The sequence below is a fragment of the Gymnodraco acuticeps genome, unplaced genomic scaffold (assembly GCF_902827175.1).
Source record: "Gymnodraco acuticeps unplaced genomic scaffold, fGymAcu1.1, whole genome shotgun sequence".
Taxonomy (NCBI): Eukaryota; Metazoa; Chordata; class Actinopteri; order Perciformes; family Bathydraconidae; genus Gymnodraco; species Gymnodraco acuticeps.
Window position 1 is genome coordinate 112,384 of NW_022990889.1, and position 17,257 is coordinate 129,640.

Genomic DNA, 17,257 nt, shown 5'->3' on the forward strand with positions numbered 1-17,257 from the left:
AAATGTTGGTCAGCTCCCTAAAGAGGTATTTTTAAGACCGCAAAGAAAAGGATCTCCACCGCAGTGCATAACTGGACGCCAGCTGCCCTTAACCCCAGTGGAGGGCAGTGAAGAGCTACTGATGCCGCTAAAGTCCACGAAGAATAATTCACCCCATGCTGCTCATCAGTAAGCGACAAACATGGCCGCCTGTGGGCTACTCCGTTCCCTGTCTTCCAACTTTTTCACAGTTTTGCCATTACTCAACCGCTCAGTAACACTTTCACCGTTGCGGCTGGCATCTACACCTTACTTTGGAAGAACCATAACCACTTCTAGTCGAGTAACAGCAGGTATTGCCTTTTGCACGTATTTTATTGTAGCACATTTAGCTAACATTTTCGGTAGCTAGAGGGTAACATTAGCTATATAAGAGGACACGACACTGCTGTTTGCCTCTGTTGTTTTTCTTGTTGTCAAACTTAACAACTACTAACTACATCAACTACAAAATACTCCAAAGTCTTCTACCAGGGTGCTGTTTGTGTTCTGAAGTTGTGTTTTTTTGCAGATCTTAAATTCACAGACAAGCACGAATGGATCCGGGTAGAAGACGACGGGAATGGGACTATCGGTATCAGCAAGTTTGCGCAAGTAAGTTCCCTGGTCACACAGACATTAGTGCATGCACACGTTCACAATTTTTTTTGCAACATCGTTTGACCTTGCTCTCTGCCACTTGCAGGAGGCTCTGGGGGATGTAGTTTACTGTGGACTGCCAGAGGTGGGGACACAGCTGGCTCAGCAAGGTATGGAGTTCAGGGCAGCTCAGGCTAAAATCACTTTCCGTTTTTTGAAAAGTCATACACTACACGATTAGTTTATCAGATTTGAAAACGAATTCACCAGATATTGATAACGAAAAATCAGCAACCCTAATCTCATGCATTTTATCTCACACTTACCTTTTTAATAATAATATGAATACATTTTATTTCGAGGCGCCTTTCATTACACCCAAGGACACTTAACAATTCCTAAAATACAATATATCTAATCACTTGGTGGTGAAAATAAAATAACTTTCTGCTCAATAGTTGTTAATGCAAATATGTCAGTTTAAGGATTGAGATATTTTAGATTACTAGTATTGTGTGTTACGTTTTATTTATTTTTGTACTTTTATTGTCATTACATAGTACAGGTACTATGTAACAAAATAGTTTCTCTGCATTTGACCCATCCTAGGGTTAGGAGCAGTGGGCTGCCATTATGAACGGCACCTGGGGAGGAGTGTAGGGAACGGTGCCTTGCTCAGGGACACCTCGGTAGCACTTGGTCTTGCCGGGACTTGAACTGGTGACCTTCCAGTTGCCAAGCCCCTAAGGACTTTGCCACCACCACATGCTATTTGGTGTTAACATTCACGAAATATTTTAGTGAAATGTTGGTTTTGTTCCTGTTGGATGAAGGGAACAAGTGTAAAAACAGTCTCAATTTATTTTGTGTTTAGTTGAGATTTTTTAAAGTTTTTAAAACCTTAAAGCCTGCATATTTATAATATATATAATATCATAAAGCAAAAGTATCATATTGTTGTGTTAATGAGCAATTTCTTTTCTACTTTCCACCAATAATTAAAACAAAAAATGTGGTTGTAAACGATTTAAACTTGCAGCACCTGTGTTTGGATAAACATATTAATTGTTGTCATGCCACAAAAAAAAAACCTACCTGAATTAAGTTCACCATAACTAAGCAATATTTGGCTGAACCCTCTGTGAGGTTGCGATTGTGAAATTAACTTACTTTGATGTCAATCTGCCACAGATGAGTTTGGGGCTCTGGAAAGTGTGAAGGCTGCCAGTGAGCTCTACTCCCCCCTGACTGGAGAAGTTGTAGAGGTCAATACTCTCCTGGCAGACAACCCAGGTCTGGTCAACAAATCCTGCTACACAGATGGTGAGTCACTCAGAAAAATGTGTAGTCCAGTTATTTAAAGAGGGCATTTGAAGTTGAAAGCAGCATACTTTAAGCTAGTGTTAGAGCTTATACAGGTGATATTTGACTATGAAGAGTCTAAGGCCCCAGCCACACGGAGACGAAAACGAACCGAGGTCGATATAAAAAAAAGTCTTCCGTCCACACGGAATCGGCACAAGAAACGTGTCCGTCCACACGAGACCGCTCGACCCGCTGGAGACGCTGTAGTACATACGCCGGGCCTGTAAGTGGCGGAAGTACTGTACTTCCGCCACAAAATACACCAAAAGCAGCGAAGAAGACCCCCGAGCATGGTTGCCTGGTTGCCCTTCTGGTTATTCTCCGCGGTGGATTTTGCAACATGTAGTTCTCCATGTCCACTTGTTGCTGATCGTTGTGGTAGAGGAGCTGTAGATTTTGCACTAACATCTGTATCATGGTCAGTAGTCGTTGCACGAACGAACGCAACCCTGTGATCCGCCATTGTTGTTGTTGTTGGTGAAACGCATCAACAATGACGCAGGGTGAGCAGGAGAGGTGGGGAGATGCGATCGTTTAGGGCGTACACACGGTGCCGCAAGCGTTGCGTTACCAAACCTTCCCACTTTGGGAAGCGTTATTGTTTGAGGGCTCCGTTTCCACGGTTCCGTTGCGGCCTAATAAAGAACTATAGCGGATAACACCTGTTTAGTTTCCGTGTGGACAGGGCCTAAGATTGTATGTACAGGTTGAACACTGACACCAGTCATTGTCTAGGCCAGTGCTTCTCAAATGGCGCGTTTCCACTGCAGCGGGTAGCTCGCTTTAAGCGTGCCGAGCCGTGCGGGGCCCGTTTTTGGTTGCGTTTCCACTTGTCCTAGTTTTGGCCCGGGGCTACTTTTTCACCTTTTTTCTGGCCCGACTAAATCGTGGTTCTAGGGCCAGGAACAACCAGGCTGAGTCGGGCTGAGTATGCTAAACTAGAGAGAGAATCGCTGGCAAGGGGGCTACAACTACAACAAGATGAACATATTTGACCGTGATTTAATTGTAATACAAGTTTCAAAATGATGCCGAAGTAACAACATACTAATACCGGTTAGTAAAAACCATGAATTAATGCTTTGACAAGTCTGCAGACAGACGGCAGGCGAAAAACCCTTTTTAAAATGCGTGTTTTCTAAATGTAGCTTGGCTCAGCTAACGTTATATATGCTCCGACCGTCCACACTCGCAACAACGGCCGATACAGACATAAATAAACCAGCGACTGTATTCGCCATGACACAGGCAGTCTGTGGTTTGTACTTGTTTAACTTTTGTCTAGTTTCTGAACAGATATGAGGAGCTGTGAGCTCTGAGTGCTAAGAGCTAACGGCTGTGTTGTTTTTCTGGGGCTCTCATTGAAGATGACGTCACGGCTCCGCCTACACTGCGTTACTATAGTAACTGCCCCAGTTCCTAAACTGTAATGGAAGCGCAGCATTAAAGTGAGCCGGTCCTAATAAGGCCTAACCAAACCGAGCGAGGCCTGCAGTGGAAACGCACCACTGGTGGTCCGTGAGCGCCCCCTAGTGGTCCGTGAGTATATTAGTAGAATTTCACATTTGAAATAAATTAATTAATTTAAGTTTTCCGCACTCTCGCGGGAATATCTCTGTAAAATTTCACATTTGAAATAAATAAATGAAATTAAGTTTTCTGCACTCTTGCGGGAATATCTCCGCAAGTTTCACTTTCGATTGCATGATATAGCCCAGCACTTGTTTGTACCATTTTCAGGCGATTTGTAATATGTTCTAGAATAACGATGTGATTTTGGATATTTGTGGAGTTAGGTGGTCCGCGACTGTTTTTTTTATTGGTTATGAAAAAGTTTGAGAAACACTGGTCTAGGCCTACCCTCTTGCAACACAAACTTGTCTAAAATCAATGTACTGGGGAGTTTGTCAAACATCAAGAAAGTAATTGTTTTACAGATTTTTACAGTTACCATCCATAATAATTCACAGTAATTGGCTTTGAGATGTACTGCTGACTAGCTTCTTTATTTTATTTGGACAGTAGGTGGCAGTAATGCAACATAATATAGAAGAAATTGACTTCAGGATCTTTCAATTGTAAAACATATACCTTATATAGCATATTTTGTATCATAAATGCCAATCAAAAACGTTTGTTCTCCCAGTGGCAGAACTGTCTTTGAAAAGTGTTAAAGACAAACACACCTGATCCATACCAATGATGTTGCCTATGTAGCTCTCTATGTTGCAAATACTTTGAATTAGTGTTTAGCATTTTCCATGCCATTCCAGTGTTTTACATTAATTCCTTTTAGCCTTAACTCCTAAACAGCAAATACGTTTCCTTTCATTTACAACTATACAACGAGACTACACATAGACATGTATGTTAGTGATCCATCACACTAACCATGGTCTACTTTCTGTTGTCAGAATAACATCACTGCATGACAATGCACTGCAGAATTGTTAATTTCACTCATTGCTGCTCTACTGTGCATTGATCATGTAGCTTCAAAAGGCAAACACACAACCACTGTGATGGTTTGCTCAAGCAACCACAAAGTACTATCAAGTGCATTTTCATTATGTAATGAACAAAATTAGCCGATAGCCCCTTTGAAAAAGAGTGCTCTGGGAAACAGTGGCAGTGTTGTCAAAAATGTTTCTTGTGCTTAGCAGACTTAAGAATGATGAAACACTGACGTTGTCCTTAACTCATGGCTTAATCTGATTGTCAACGATTCAATACAGGCTGGCTGATGAAGATGACCATTGGCAACCCTGCAGAGCTGGATGCTCTAATGGATGAAGCAGCCTATGACAGATACATCCGTTCCATTGAGGACTAACCCAACACCTTCTTAAAAGTGTTACGCTTCCTCTCCTTTTTAAACACCACTGGCAGGGAGATCTACAAGGTGTGCCCATGTCAGCTACATGCTTAACATCCACCAGTGGAGCTCCAGAGCTCCACATATCTGACCTGCCAGTGTTGTAGAGCTGTGAACATTAGGAATAATTTATCTACTGTTAAAGACTGACTTTAGGGGACCGGTCAGTCTGGACTGAATATACATACAGTGTTGAGTTGCTGCAGCCTCAAATCCCCAAACAGAAGAGACTGAGACTCAGTCAATTAAACACTTACAGTCAAAGCAAAGCTGATTTGTCGTAGGACTGTGTAAGACTTAAAAAACGCACTTTGGTCTTTATGGTATTAATAATAATAATGTTGGTCTACACCGCATGTGTGACAGTTATACTGTAAATTAGAAAATAAACATTTCCTTAGACATTGTTTTCTTTGTCGTTTTTTATTTCCGAAAAAAGTTTAGTTTTAAAAAAATGTCCACTGATGTGTTACAGTATGTCAGTGTCACATAATACAAAATCTATTTGCATATGTACTCATTTACATATCTCCTGAACTATTTCAGTCAACCTGTTATGTACACACACAGTTTGTAAACACTGTAAAATAAGGCCTCTTTAAAAAAATCTTTAACTGCTGAGAAACAGTATACCTTTGTTTCCCGACAAACAACTGAATCTATGCAATGTATGTGTACAATTATGTGTAACAGAATTCATAATTGTGTGTTCAAAAATAAGGACACAAACTTTAAGAAAGGAAGCAGCATTGTATTGGTGGACCCAGATCCATGTGTTTCACTTAGACTGGTGTCATTCCTTTGGCCAATACCTCATATTCTACTTATTCTTAACAAAATGTTCGAATGAGCTCTTTGCAAACACTGCAACCTTTCTAGTGAAAAGGACAATGCATGTTCGTTGTTCTTTACACATTTGTTTGCACTTAAAAAATATTGCTCTGTAGAATTTGATACTTTTCCATTTAACAGCTAGTTACTGGTCACTTAAAGCTGTGAACTTTCGATCTTGGGGTCACCTGAGTGACGAGACTGCTCCACCAGGTACTACAGAAAACCGGTCCTTGGCTGTTGGAGTTCGTCTGGCCCCGCCTCGAGGCGCAGGAAGCCCAGGGAGTCCCTCAATTCTACGGTAGTCGCTCTCCAGCCTCTCCTTTCTCTGAACTCCCTCGTACATCACACTGGCAGTAAAGTCTCTCTCATTGAGGAAGGCGATGGTCTCATCCCTCTTGCGGCTCACGTATCCTTTCAGAACAGCATTGTAAGGATTCGAGACGGCATCTGCGTCTGGATCTTCTAGCTGGTGTTTGAATTCCATGCGGGTGATAACAGGCAACAGGAACTGCTGTCCCTCTGTCACCACGCCGTCATCCCTGTGTGACAAGCCCAGAGCCTCAGAGACCAGGCGTTGGGGCAGAGGCACCAAGTCGCAGCCTGAGCGCTTGTCCACATATTGTCCAAACTCTTTCCGCACCAGAGCCACATCTTGCAGCGAACGACTCCTCCGCTCCTCCAGATCTGTAACTATTCGCTCAGGATACGTTTGGCCAAAGACCAGACCTAGGCAGTGACGGTAGCAAGAAGAGGATATTTGTATGTTAAGGTGTGGGACTAAAAACTTAAGGTAGCATGTTCCATACAAAATAACCTAATGTTTAATGATCATAATAACATTCTCACCAGCACGTCGTAGCATGGGTGCAGGACATTTCCAAGGTTTGTGAACAAGCTCATCAGGTAGCTCGGCAAGTTCTGAACACCATTTTCGAACATAGCTGCCGTAGGGGTCGCAGGTCATGGCTGCATCGACAGGGTGCATGACAAAGTTCCAGTGATCCAGACCACACATGCCTCCATTCTGCCACATCATAGCATCTATGGCAACATCTGCATCCACCAGGGTGTCCTAAACAGATGAGGTTGGTAAGGAGTGCTTATTATTCTGTGTGTTGCTGCTATGACATATATGTGAGAGCTTTGTGTGCCTGTGTGTATGCATGGACTCAGATCTACCTCGGCACCAAATCCCTCCATAACCCACCCCTTACCCACATCGACTCCTGTCTGACAGCTATTACAACTTGGATGCAACATAACCTCCTCAAACTGAACAGCAACAAAACAGAACTCCTCCTAATCGGCTCCAAATCCACTCTCAGCAAGGTCACTAACATAACGCTCACCATCGATGGCACGCAACCTTGGCGTAATCTTTGACCTCTCCCTCGAACCTCACATCCGCCAAACAGTCAAAACCTCTTCCCCCTTTTCCACCTCCGCAATATTGCAAAAGTCCTACCCTCTCTCACCTGCCCCGCAGCCGAACGACTAATCCATGCCTTCATTTCCTCCCGCCTTGACTACAGCAACTCACTTCTTTACGGCATTAGCACTACATCCCTCAACAGACTCCAACGGGTTCAAAATGCAGCTGCACGTCTCCTTACGCATACCAAATCATGGCATCACGTCACCCCAGTCCTCAAAGACCTCCACTGGCTTCCTGTCTCCCATCGCATCAACTACAAAATTCTGGTCCTCACCTACAAAGCACTCCACCATCTGCCCCCCCCCTTATCTCACAAACCTTCTCACTCCTTATCAACCCCCACGGTTCCTCAGATCCACCGCAGCCGGACTCCTATCCATTCCCACATCCACACTCTGCAGCCTTGGGGACAGAGCCTTCTCAGTGGCAGCTCCTAGGCTCTGGAATTCCCTCCCCCAAGATCTTCGTGACTCTGAGTCCCTCAGTCCTTCAGTCCCCCCTCAAAACACATCTTTTCAACTCTGTCTACCAATAAGCCCCCCCCCCTCTCAATCAACTTCCTCTTGACTGCCTTTTTTTGTTTATTTTACTATATTTACTTGTTTGCCTGTCTACCCTCCCTCATACTGTAAAGCGTCTTTGAGTTGTGAAAAGCGCTATATAAATAAAATGTATTATTATTATTATGTCTCACCTGGAACCAACGATAGCCTTCTTGCCATGGGAGATAGAGATATGCTATTAGAAAAGACGCCACCACATGTCTCATGTAGTTATTCATCCAACCTGTCAGCCACAGCTGCCTCATGGCTGCATCCACCAGAGGGTAGCCTGTCCGCCCCCGCTGCCAGGCCTTCAGGTGGTCTCTATCACTGCTCCACCGCAGAGCCTGCAAATACGAATATTGCTTTGTAATAAACATAGTTCTTAGCGGTGTCCTTTAGGCTTTGAATTGTTCAACTTTACATTTATTTTTGCTTTTACGAGTATTACTTACACTACATTTTAATATGGGTGTTTTAAGCTAATCATATACCTTGTATGGAGGTCTGAGGGATTCCCAGGGGAGATCAGGAAACAATGTCAGCTGCCAGTAAGCCAAATCTCTCCAGGCCAATTTGCGTTGGAACTTCGGGGGTCGACAGCGCGCCCCTTTGGCATCCCATAACAGCCAGCGAGGGCTTAACTGACCGAAGTGAAGGTAGGGAGACAGACAGCTGGTATTTGGGGCATCTGCCCTGCCTGACTCTTTTTCATATCTATACACACCTAGGAAACATGGAGGAATCATAAGGTACTGTTACATCAATGAGACAATTCACAACTTTTCTCCAAAATAATCCATATTGTGCATCACTGTTTACAATGTGCATGCAAGATGTCTCACCATCATTCAGAAAGGCCTCTAGCCGGGCACATGCTCCACCCTCGCTGAAATCCCAGGATTTGCGGATGTTAGCTGCCCAGTCAATCTGAATGCCAAAATATAAATAAGGATATGTTAATGATTTCATGATCTAATCTTGACTGTGTTTTGGATTATAACTCTGCTTTACAGCGCTGCTCTGCTGTGGTTACTGACCGTTGTGCCATCCTTCCTGCGGGGCATACGACCCAGGCCTAGCACGTTCAAAGAGACACCCTGAGGCCAATACGCGGGTGTGGGTAGAGATACAGGAGGGTCCAGAGGGGCCCCTAATGCAGACCCTGGGTTCTGTCTACAGCAGTTCATGAAGTGAGACACTGAACCTATTCCTAAATCCAGAGAAGATAACACAGTTCACAATTGAATAAACTTACCAATTAACTTGTATTGCTAGCAGATTTAAAGCAGATATTTACCACAAATAATTGAAGTTCTGTTCACCAAATTAAACTTGTTGCAACTTACCTCTGAGTCCCACACCCTCAGTGCTGACAGAGTAGGGGTCTCTGAGACAGTATGAGTGGTACATCTTGCATTCAACACCATCTTTCTGAAGGTCTGACTCTACATCATCATCCCTTTCCTTCAGCCAGGGCTCATAGAGGGCGTTAGCCAAGACCGTTCTAGCTCCCGTCTCTCTTACTAGCTCCTTAAGGGTACACAGAGATGATCCATTTGCCTTAAGAAAGACAAGATGGCTGCCAATGCGCTCCAGAGATGAAGAGAAACAAGACAAAGCTTGATGAAGCCAGTATGTACCTGTTAAAAAGAACATTTGTAAGAGGACAACCATCTGGAGACATGAAACTCAATAAAAAAAATCAATATGAGACAACGATTGACCATTATTATTATTTCCTCCGTTAACTTACAGGCTCCCCCCATAGCCACTGTTATCCCAGGTCCCTCCTCCTCTTCAGGGCTCCAGATGAAGACAGGGATGATGGGTGAACCAACCTCCAGAGAGCCGATGAGAGCAGGATTGTCCCCAAGTCGCAAGTCCCTCCTGAACCACAGCAGAACGGGTGGTTGTGCTGATGGAGAACAGGGCAAACCTACAACCTTCTGGCCAGCGCCTTTACGCCTCTGCCGCCTGTTCTTAGAGCGTTTTGGTGTCTCTGGTTGATTAAAATCTCCCTCGTTCCTCATTTGGTTACCTTTTTCAATCGTGTTTTGCTTTAAAAACAAGCCGGACGGACTGGAGACACACCTAGCCAGACTTGTCCCCGGTGTCCCCATTTTATATTTGTCAACATTGTTTTTCTGAAGCTCAGTTTCTCTGAATGTCTGTAATGGGCTCGCCTTGACCCTGGCTTCAGTTTGTGTTGTGATGGTGTGTTCTCTCCTACCAACTCCATCTGCTGGCTTGGTGTTGCTGTTTCCCTGAGGCTGACATACTGTTGACTTTTGAGCAGGGCTTCTCTGATTTGGTCTGTCTCTAGGTGGCTGAAGTGGGGAGTCTTGGCTGGGGGTTGACAGCTGGTCATTTTTCACTTCCAGTAGAGAGAGAGCCAATGCGAGTTGCAGTTCATCATCTTCAGTCTCCAATTCAAATAGGAAAATGAAATGTTAGTAGGCCTACTGTTAAAACAGCTGCTCATCGTCATTGGGGTAGAGATTAAAACATGCAAATACAATATTTGCATGTTTTCATCGGTCAGATGTTTGTACTGTAGGCTACCTTATAAGATCAACCACCAGGGTAGGATTTTTACAGAAACTATGCAAAAAAGTTTCTACAAACCTATTCAGGTATGTGTTCTTTTACATGTATTAACTTGTGTGTGCGACAAATGCAGGTGATGTCTTAACATTTGAATTACGGACATCTCTCTGACACCCCTATTGGCTATGTTCCACAGCACCGTGCCATTTGTATTTAAACTGATTGTATTGCTAATAAATAACATATGGTTATTAAATATATTTACTATTTATTTTTAATACACTAGGAGAAGAGGAAGTTGCACTGGGCCTTCAGGTGATATGTGGCTAAATGATCTTGGGCAAACTTATTTATTGGACTTACATATTCATTTTTAACTCATCGCATGTGGTATTTGGTCCAAGAAAGCCAAAACACTATGCTCCCAGTACAGGAGCTAACACAAGTTAGCCTCACCTGACATGCTAATAAGAGCATGCAGGGGAAAATAAGTTGCAGAAAGGAAGTGAGGGGAGAAGACATCAGTTTATTTGGAAAGCCAAGAGTCAGGCATTTATCTCGGGAGCAGGTAGATCAAAAAGTGAATACATGTAAATGAAAGTGCCACTTATATGGGTCCATGTTGCTATATTAGGGCTAATGTCAATTTTGGGGACTAACACTAACTAGTATCATGGCTAATTGTTTGCTAACACGTTAGCCATGACAACTTTTCTTACAAGTTTGGCGACTTGAATTTTGTAGTTTTTCATTAAAATGCATTCTTGTTGTTTCTTCTCTTTTAAAAACTGTGGCCTACATTGTAAGCAACTTTTAACAACTTTGTAACCCAGGTATTTAAAAGTGCAACAACATAAAATGCTATTTGTATTAAATAAATAACTTTACCCACTAACCTTGGAGAAATATTGCTCGTAGATGGAGGTGAGGCCGGAGTGCAGGGAGCTGTTGGCCGTGGACAGGGGCTGGATGAGGGCCAGGAACTGAGAGCGGGTCTCCTGGGGCCCCATAGCGGACACACACATCGCAAAGAACCCCTCTGGATCTTCTCGACCCATCAAAACGTCTATTAACATCCTCCTCACCAAGGCTTTCCTGTCTTCACTAGCAGCCGCTGAAGGAGCCATTTCAAACTAAAAGGTGACTGATTGTTAATAACTATACATTAAACATTTAGCACATGATGCGCTCCACGCCCTCACCATAGCCCAAGTGCCGGTTATCAAACAGCTGATTTTAGGTTACACAATCCATGTGTTTATGTTTTGTAACCTGCACAGTTTAACATTTGTAATGTGTTTATATCACCAGTAGAGGGGGTACAAGTCTAATACATACACGCTATGTAGGGAAGATAGGGAAACCAATGGCTGTTTTTCAAAGCATCTGAGTAACAGTTGGGATTCCCTGTTTACATTTCGTTTATTAGATATTATGGCAGAAGGATATGATAGATGCAAGAAGAACGCCTGTTTTTGTGTCATAGGTCTGTCTCTGTGTTTCATCTTGTCATCAACAGTGTAATCATTCCTTTTCCAAATGTTACGTCTCAACTAAAACGTGACAAGGCCCCACACACACTGAAACCAATCAAGTAGTGATCTTTGGTTCAATTTGGATTGATGTAGGGGTGCCATCTCCCTTAAGATAATCTTTCTATAATTTTTGCGTAGCCTTCATCTTGACAGGAATATGGTCCTTTTCAAGTGCACCCTGTGATGTCAGGCTGAAAAACAAAGCCGGGAGACAGTGTACCCAGCAGTGAATTTGTAATCATTGTCTGTGTTGAAGCTGTGTAGGGGTTGCTACGTAATTGATTTTTTTAATGAGACTATGCATACGCTTTTGAGTGAACACAGCATGGAACAATATGTGACAGTTGTGGAATAAACTCTTAAATGATTTGTATAGTTGATAAGCTCTATTACACTATTACTGAATTGATTTAGTCTTGTTTTGTTCATGCTAAAATGTTCTCAAGAATTCATTACAAATGTGAATCGGGGCTTTAGGAAATACAGTCTCAAATATTCAACTTCTGTCCAAGCAGAAGTCAGTGTATGAAGTGAAGATGTGTTGAGAGCTGTGGTATGTGGCGAGAGCAAGACAGAAAGAGAGAAAGAAAGAGAGATTGAGAGAGAGAGAGAATCAATAGTGTTTAGACAGAGAAGTGGAGTCTAAGTGTGTGATCAATAGAGAGCAGAGAGGAGAGATTAGCTGCTTTTCTCTCTCAAACTAACACTGACAAATTGGTGAATTGGTGTATCGGCCCTTGGGCTAAACGGATTGACCTGCTGTTTCCATGTTCTACCGTGTACTGTCAATAAAGATCTGTGTTCATTGTGGCTCTCAATGAAGAGAGTGAATGAAGCAATGGAAAAAAGGAGGGAAAGGAAGGAAGGCAAATGGAGTTCTCTAAGGAGGGAAAAGCAAAGTACAGCTCAGGTGCCCAACTAGCCTATATCCTCACAAAATGTCCACACCTTTGTCTCATTAACAAATACGTGCACTCACATATGTATCCTCGTGCACACCGTTATAAAACCATAATAACGTCTCCAGGAAAATTAATGGAAAGACAGATTAAAAACTAAGTGAGGAGAAACGGGCCACTGGTGTAGCTATTTGCAACTCATAAATCATTCTGACACACCCACGCGTATGTAGACACACACACACCCGTACACACACACACACCTGTACACACACACACCCGTACACACACACACACACACACACACACACACACACACACACACACACACACACACACACACACACGTACTGTAATTAACCACAGGCTATTTACTCTCTCCTGCTGTAAATTAGACATGCAGACACAGTTATTACATTAGGGGGATCTGCCATGCAGAATACTAACAGGAGGAGGAGGGGACACGGGTGTACACAACAAACTGCTCATACAAACATAAACACACACGCATACACACAAGAAAGAGGGTATGGAAGAATCATAGACTAACGGGACTGAAAATGAAGCTGCAGCACAGAGAATAGGGGCCCCCAGCTCTTTGTTCCCTGCTGCATTTCATTATCTGAAACGCCAGCCAACACACACAACGCACCTCCCCCTTCCCTAAAGCTGTCTGCCTCCACTCCATGCACACAGCACAAAAAGAAGAAAATAGAGATACTGCACCAGTGCCATTCCCGGGCATCTGGACCCGGTCACGACAAACGAGTCTGCATGGTCATCCTGAGCAGATCAGCCCGTCCAGAAGCTACTCTGGGTTCAAAACCTCCCTTCAACCTGCGCTGGCAGACAGCCCTTCCCCATATATTCTATTTTAAGCAGAACAATAGGAGATAAGGACTTGATTAAAGCAAGTATTGATACCCTGTCTTGGGTAGCTTGTCTCCATTTAGCTCATTTGAAGTTTTTTTCTTTTCTGGCAGTCCACCTCCTTCTGTCTGTGTGTGTGTCCTCTGGTTCCCCCTACCTCCCTCACCCTCTCTGTCCCTTGGTTTTCCCACGGTGATCGATAGCTCATTACAATCATTGACTGTGGCTCATCAGCACCTGTTAAGGTCTGGAGAGACAGAGAGAAGGTGCATGAGCATCTAATAAAGGCTGTGTGTTGTGTGGTGTGATGTGAGCCTATTGATAAATAGAAAGGATTGGTCTGGAATGAGTCGGAGGTGACATTTTACATTTGAACTGTTGTTTTCTGATTCACATCCATTACTGCAGGTGTCTAGTTTGTCGCCGCTTTATGGTCTGTGGTCTTGGAGAACATCTTATTATGCAACTCACGTGGGTACCATGGTTTGTTGCTATGGTGATTGCCAAGGGAGCCAGCGTATTATAGGTGTTTATCCTAGACAGGAGCAAGGCTACTCACCGTCTATCAGGACATTCTTCAATTTACCACATGGTTTGGACCACACATTAAGATCAACATATTCAGGGACAGACAAAGAGAAAACACAGAATACGACACAGTGCAGTGTGGATGTTATTTAGTGGATAGATTATTCAGTATTCATATTCCTGGAAGAAAGACCTTGTTCAAACACTCAGTTGTTGGTTTAATGCGTCACTGCAGGGTTTGTTTTAGGAGAGGACAGGCTGTGAGCAGAGAGAGGCAAGCAGGGAAAACAGAGACTCAGAGATACTATTAGAAACTATAAACCATGGTTAAAGGCAGGGAGAAATGTGTACAAAAAAAGAGACAATAGGAAAGACCTCAAGACATCCCCCACGGATTCATTCACAGTATGTGGTCTAAGAAAAGAGGAACATTGGCGTAAGAGTGTGAAGTTTTAAGTAAAGGGGATATAAATAGAGGGAATACAATGGAGAATTGAAAAGAGAACAAGTCTGTCAGACCATGCATAAATTACACACATCATTTACATATTAATTATGTTTTGTGTTCTAATGAGAGTATTTGCTTAATAGCTCCACCACCACTGGCAGCTTTTGTTTGACACAAGAGATTTAAAAAAGGAGAAGAAGAAAACAAGGGAGTAAGGGTCATCTTAGAAATAGTGGGGAAGGTCAATTGTACACAATTGATTTTAGTGATAATCGGATAAGTCGTATGTCTGTTTGTATAGTGTGTGTGCTAAAACAAAAACCTGCACAAGAGATGTTAAAGATGCACACATGTTGGGGGTTGGTAAAGTTAATTAAAACAACACAAGCTTTATCCAAACTCAGGGCTCTCTTCCTTTTCCTCCTCTTGTCTCGGTGGAATAAGTAACTGCAGCGGTAATTATCTACATTGCAGTCACTCAGAGCATTCCTTCAGGTGCCAAAAAAGTCTCCCAAATGACCACAAAGACCGCCAATATTCTGCACGCATTAAGAAATGAAAAGTTGTGTTAATCGGCTAATGTTGTGTAAACATACAAATGCAGTATTTCATACACACAGAGGGTAAATGATTCAATAAGTGGATGAATGAAATGAGGGAAGGAGAGAGGGATGGAAATATAGAGTCAGGGGGAAGGGCAACGGAGGGATGAGCTACAAATGAGAGCGATGGCGGTGGCAGGTTGGCACAGTGCCATCCAGTCAGGACTTGAGCGGGGCGGGCATGGGCACGGGCGAAGGGGCGAGGAGAATAAGAATGGAAGAGGAAGAGGAACAGGAACAGACCTCCATACTGCTACCATGGTGCCACCTTGGCACGGGCACAACTGGGCGAAACGAACGGCAGAGCGGGCGAAGAAATGCAGATTTAGAAATTCTGAGATTACAGCAGAGCATAGAAGTGAGCAAGATGCCAGCAGACACAGGATGACTAAGATGGAAATGGATGACGGGAAGCAAAGAAGGATGTTAAATGGCGAAGTGGATGATACTACAAAACAGTAAGGTGATACTCAGTGATGACCGATTATCAAACGAAAAAATCGGCGGCGAAAAATCCGGAATTCCGTTAATTTATCATCGTTTCTTTCTCTCAATGCCAGCGAAAGCGTGCCAGCCAGCGGGCACCATGCCAGCCAGCGGGCACCATGCCAGCCTTCAGGCATGGCATATCCAAAACGATCAAAGCTTTCGGTGAAGAACAGTCTTAGTCAAAGACAAGGGGACTCACCTCAGGATTTGCTGCTAATCGCCGCTTGTTTGCTTGGACAAAGCCAAGAAGAAGTGCCCAGGCAACGGTTGCCAGCGATTCTGTGATGGCATCTTTTCAGGAGCGGCAAGGGCACCGGGAGAAAGATGGCACAATGCCAAGCCAACGTAACACACATTTGCAAAGACAAACCTCCATACGGTGAGCATAATATTTCGGTTGCCTTAAATGTTTTGGCGATGGGATCGCCTCAAGGGAAAGACCAGAAACAGGGATGGCACCATGCCAAACGCAAAAAGGGAGGCATTCCCGGCGCCACCAGAAGCCGTTAGAAAGCAAAGTAAATGCGGACCCAAAATAGTTGCAGAATGTCTGAACCAGAGCCACATGCAACTAATGGTATGGGAGTAAAGGGCGAAATAACATTTTCTCGATGCCAACCCTGCTCAGTGCCAACTACAGCACCGGAAGGAAGCGGCTGCCCATTACAGAAAACTACAAGGGATTGTACCATTCCATTACGAAGAGGACGAGTTTCTGAAAGAAGAGGAATAATTGGCATAAAGGATACAGAAGAAGAAAAAAATTGAATTTTGTGCTTAACGAAGAACAGTGAGAGTGGGTGGACAAGGATGATGAAGAGGCTCTTTCCTGCACATGCACACCTGGGACACTCTTAAAGGGATATCCCCTCAGCTTGCTGTGTGTGTTAAAGGGAGGGATGTGTTGGCATCATCTCCAGGGTGTCAAGCTGTGTTTCTCTATTGCCAGTCAGGGAGGGTGCTGCAGTCGTCAGGGGCGGGCAACTGTCTGGGCATCTCATCTGCAGCTAATTAACAGCCACACACTAATTCTAACAGCCGATCATAATTAGCGATTTAATCGCTCGTCAACGCTTTGCTCCCCCCTTAAATTGTGCCTCCTATTTGGACACGTGCGGATAAGCTAAGGAACGCCGGATCCCCCCTCCCCTCCTCCTCCTCCTCCTCCTCCTTTCCTTCATCCATGGCTCCAGACTCCAGTGGGATCTTAATTAAGCCTTGGCTTCATTATGCAAATGGAGTACAATAAACGACAGCAGAGGTGGAGCTGGATCCAGACTGAAATGGAACGGTGGGAGGGGAGCACTGGAATTGGAAAACCAAGAGATGTGGAAGGTTACCAAATCGATTATATGATGTGGCTGCATTACAATAATTGTATATTGTTGTAACATGTTTGTCTTTGGGTAACCACTACCAAACCGTTGTGAGAACCAACATCCCGCTCTGATGCTCCATCTCTGTTGCCATTGGACAAACTTTTCTGAAATAACACTGGATCTGCAGAATGTCATCTCTCACAGAGCAAATTCATAAGGGAATAGTGACAATGAACCCCTAATATTGCCAGTTGGCCGTTGTCGTGGATACGAAGAAAGATGGTAGAGATAGGAAGAGAGAAAAGAGGCAGACAGAAACACTGACAGTGGCAGCAGCATGGCAGCTAA

The 17,257-nt window shown here is 43.7% G+C and overlaps 2 protein-coding genes across 2 annotated transcripts; one reads left to right on the plus strand and one right to left on the minus strand.

The window, feature by feature from the left end:
* Positions 1–118: 118 nt before the first annotated feature.
* LOC117557706 (glycine cleavage system H protein, mitochondrial-like) lies at positions 119–5,265 on the plus strand. The gene is made up of 5 exons (XM_034233661.1): positions 119–332; positions 551–633; positions 725–788; positions 1,810–1,941; positions 4,719–5,265. Exons 1-5 carry the CDS (start codon positions 182–184, stop codon positions 4,814–4,816), a joined length of 528 nt encoding a protein of 175 aa, XP_034089552.1. The 5' UTR covers positions 119–181; the 3' UTR covers positions 4,817–5,265.
* si:ch1073-390k14.1 (deoxyribodipyrimidine photo-lyase) lies at positions 5,266–16,174 on the minus strand. The gene is made up of 9 exons (XM_034233660.1): positions 11,116–16,174; positions 9,426–10,095; positions 9,019–9,312; positions 8,710–8,882; positions 8,515–8,599; positions 8,164–8,396; positions 7,822–8,016; positions 6,539–6,764; positions 5,266–6,418 (listed from the first exon to the last, which is right to left on the minus strand). Exons 1-9 carry the CDS (start codon positions 11,344–11,346, stop codon positions 5,874–5,876), a joined length of 2,652 nt encoding a protein of 883 aa, XP_034089551.1. The 5' UTR covers positions 11,347–16,174; the 3' UTR covers positions 5,266–5,873.
* Positions 16,175–17,257: the final 1,083 nt, after the last annotated feature.

What these genes read in the sequence shown, in the direction of transcription:
- LOC117557706 (XM_034233661.1), top strand. Translation starts at nt 182, where the DNA reads ATGGCCGCCTGTGGGCTACTCCGTTCCCTGTCTTCCAACTTTTTCACA. An exon ending in GACACAGCTGGCTCAGCAAG is followed by an intron (nt 789 to 1,809) that starts GTATGGAGTTCA and finishes AATCTGCCACAG; the next exon opens with ATGAGTTTGGGGCTCTGGAA. An exon ending in CAAATCCTGCTACACAGATG is followed by an intron (nt 1,942 to 4,718) that starts GTGAGTCACTCA and finishes GATTCAATACAG; the next exon opens with GCTGGCTGATGAAGATGACC.
- si:ch1073-390k14.1 (XM_034233660.1), bottom strand. Translation starts at nt 11,346, where the DNA reads ATGGCTCCTTCAGCGGCTGCTAGTGAAGACAGGAAAGCCTTGGTGAGG. An exon ending in AGTGGCTATGGGGGGAGCCT is followed by an intron (nt 9,313 to 9,425) that starts GTAAGTTAACGG and finishes TCTTTTTAACAG; the next exon opens with GTACATACTGGCTTCATCAA. An exon ending in CCCTCAGACCTCCATACAAG is followed by an intron (nt 8,017 to 8,163) that starts GTATATGATTAG and finishes TCGTATTTGCAG; the next exon opens with GCTCTGCGGTGGAGCAGTGA.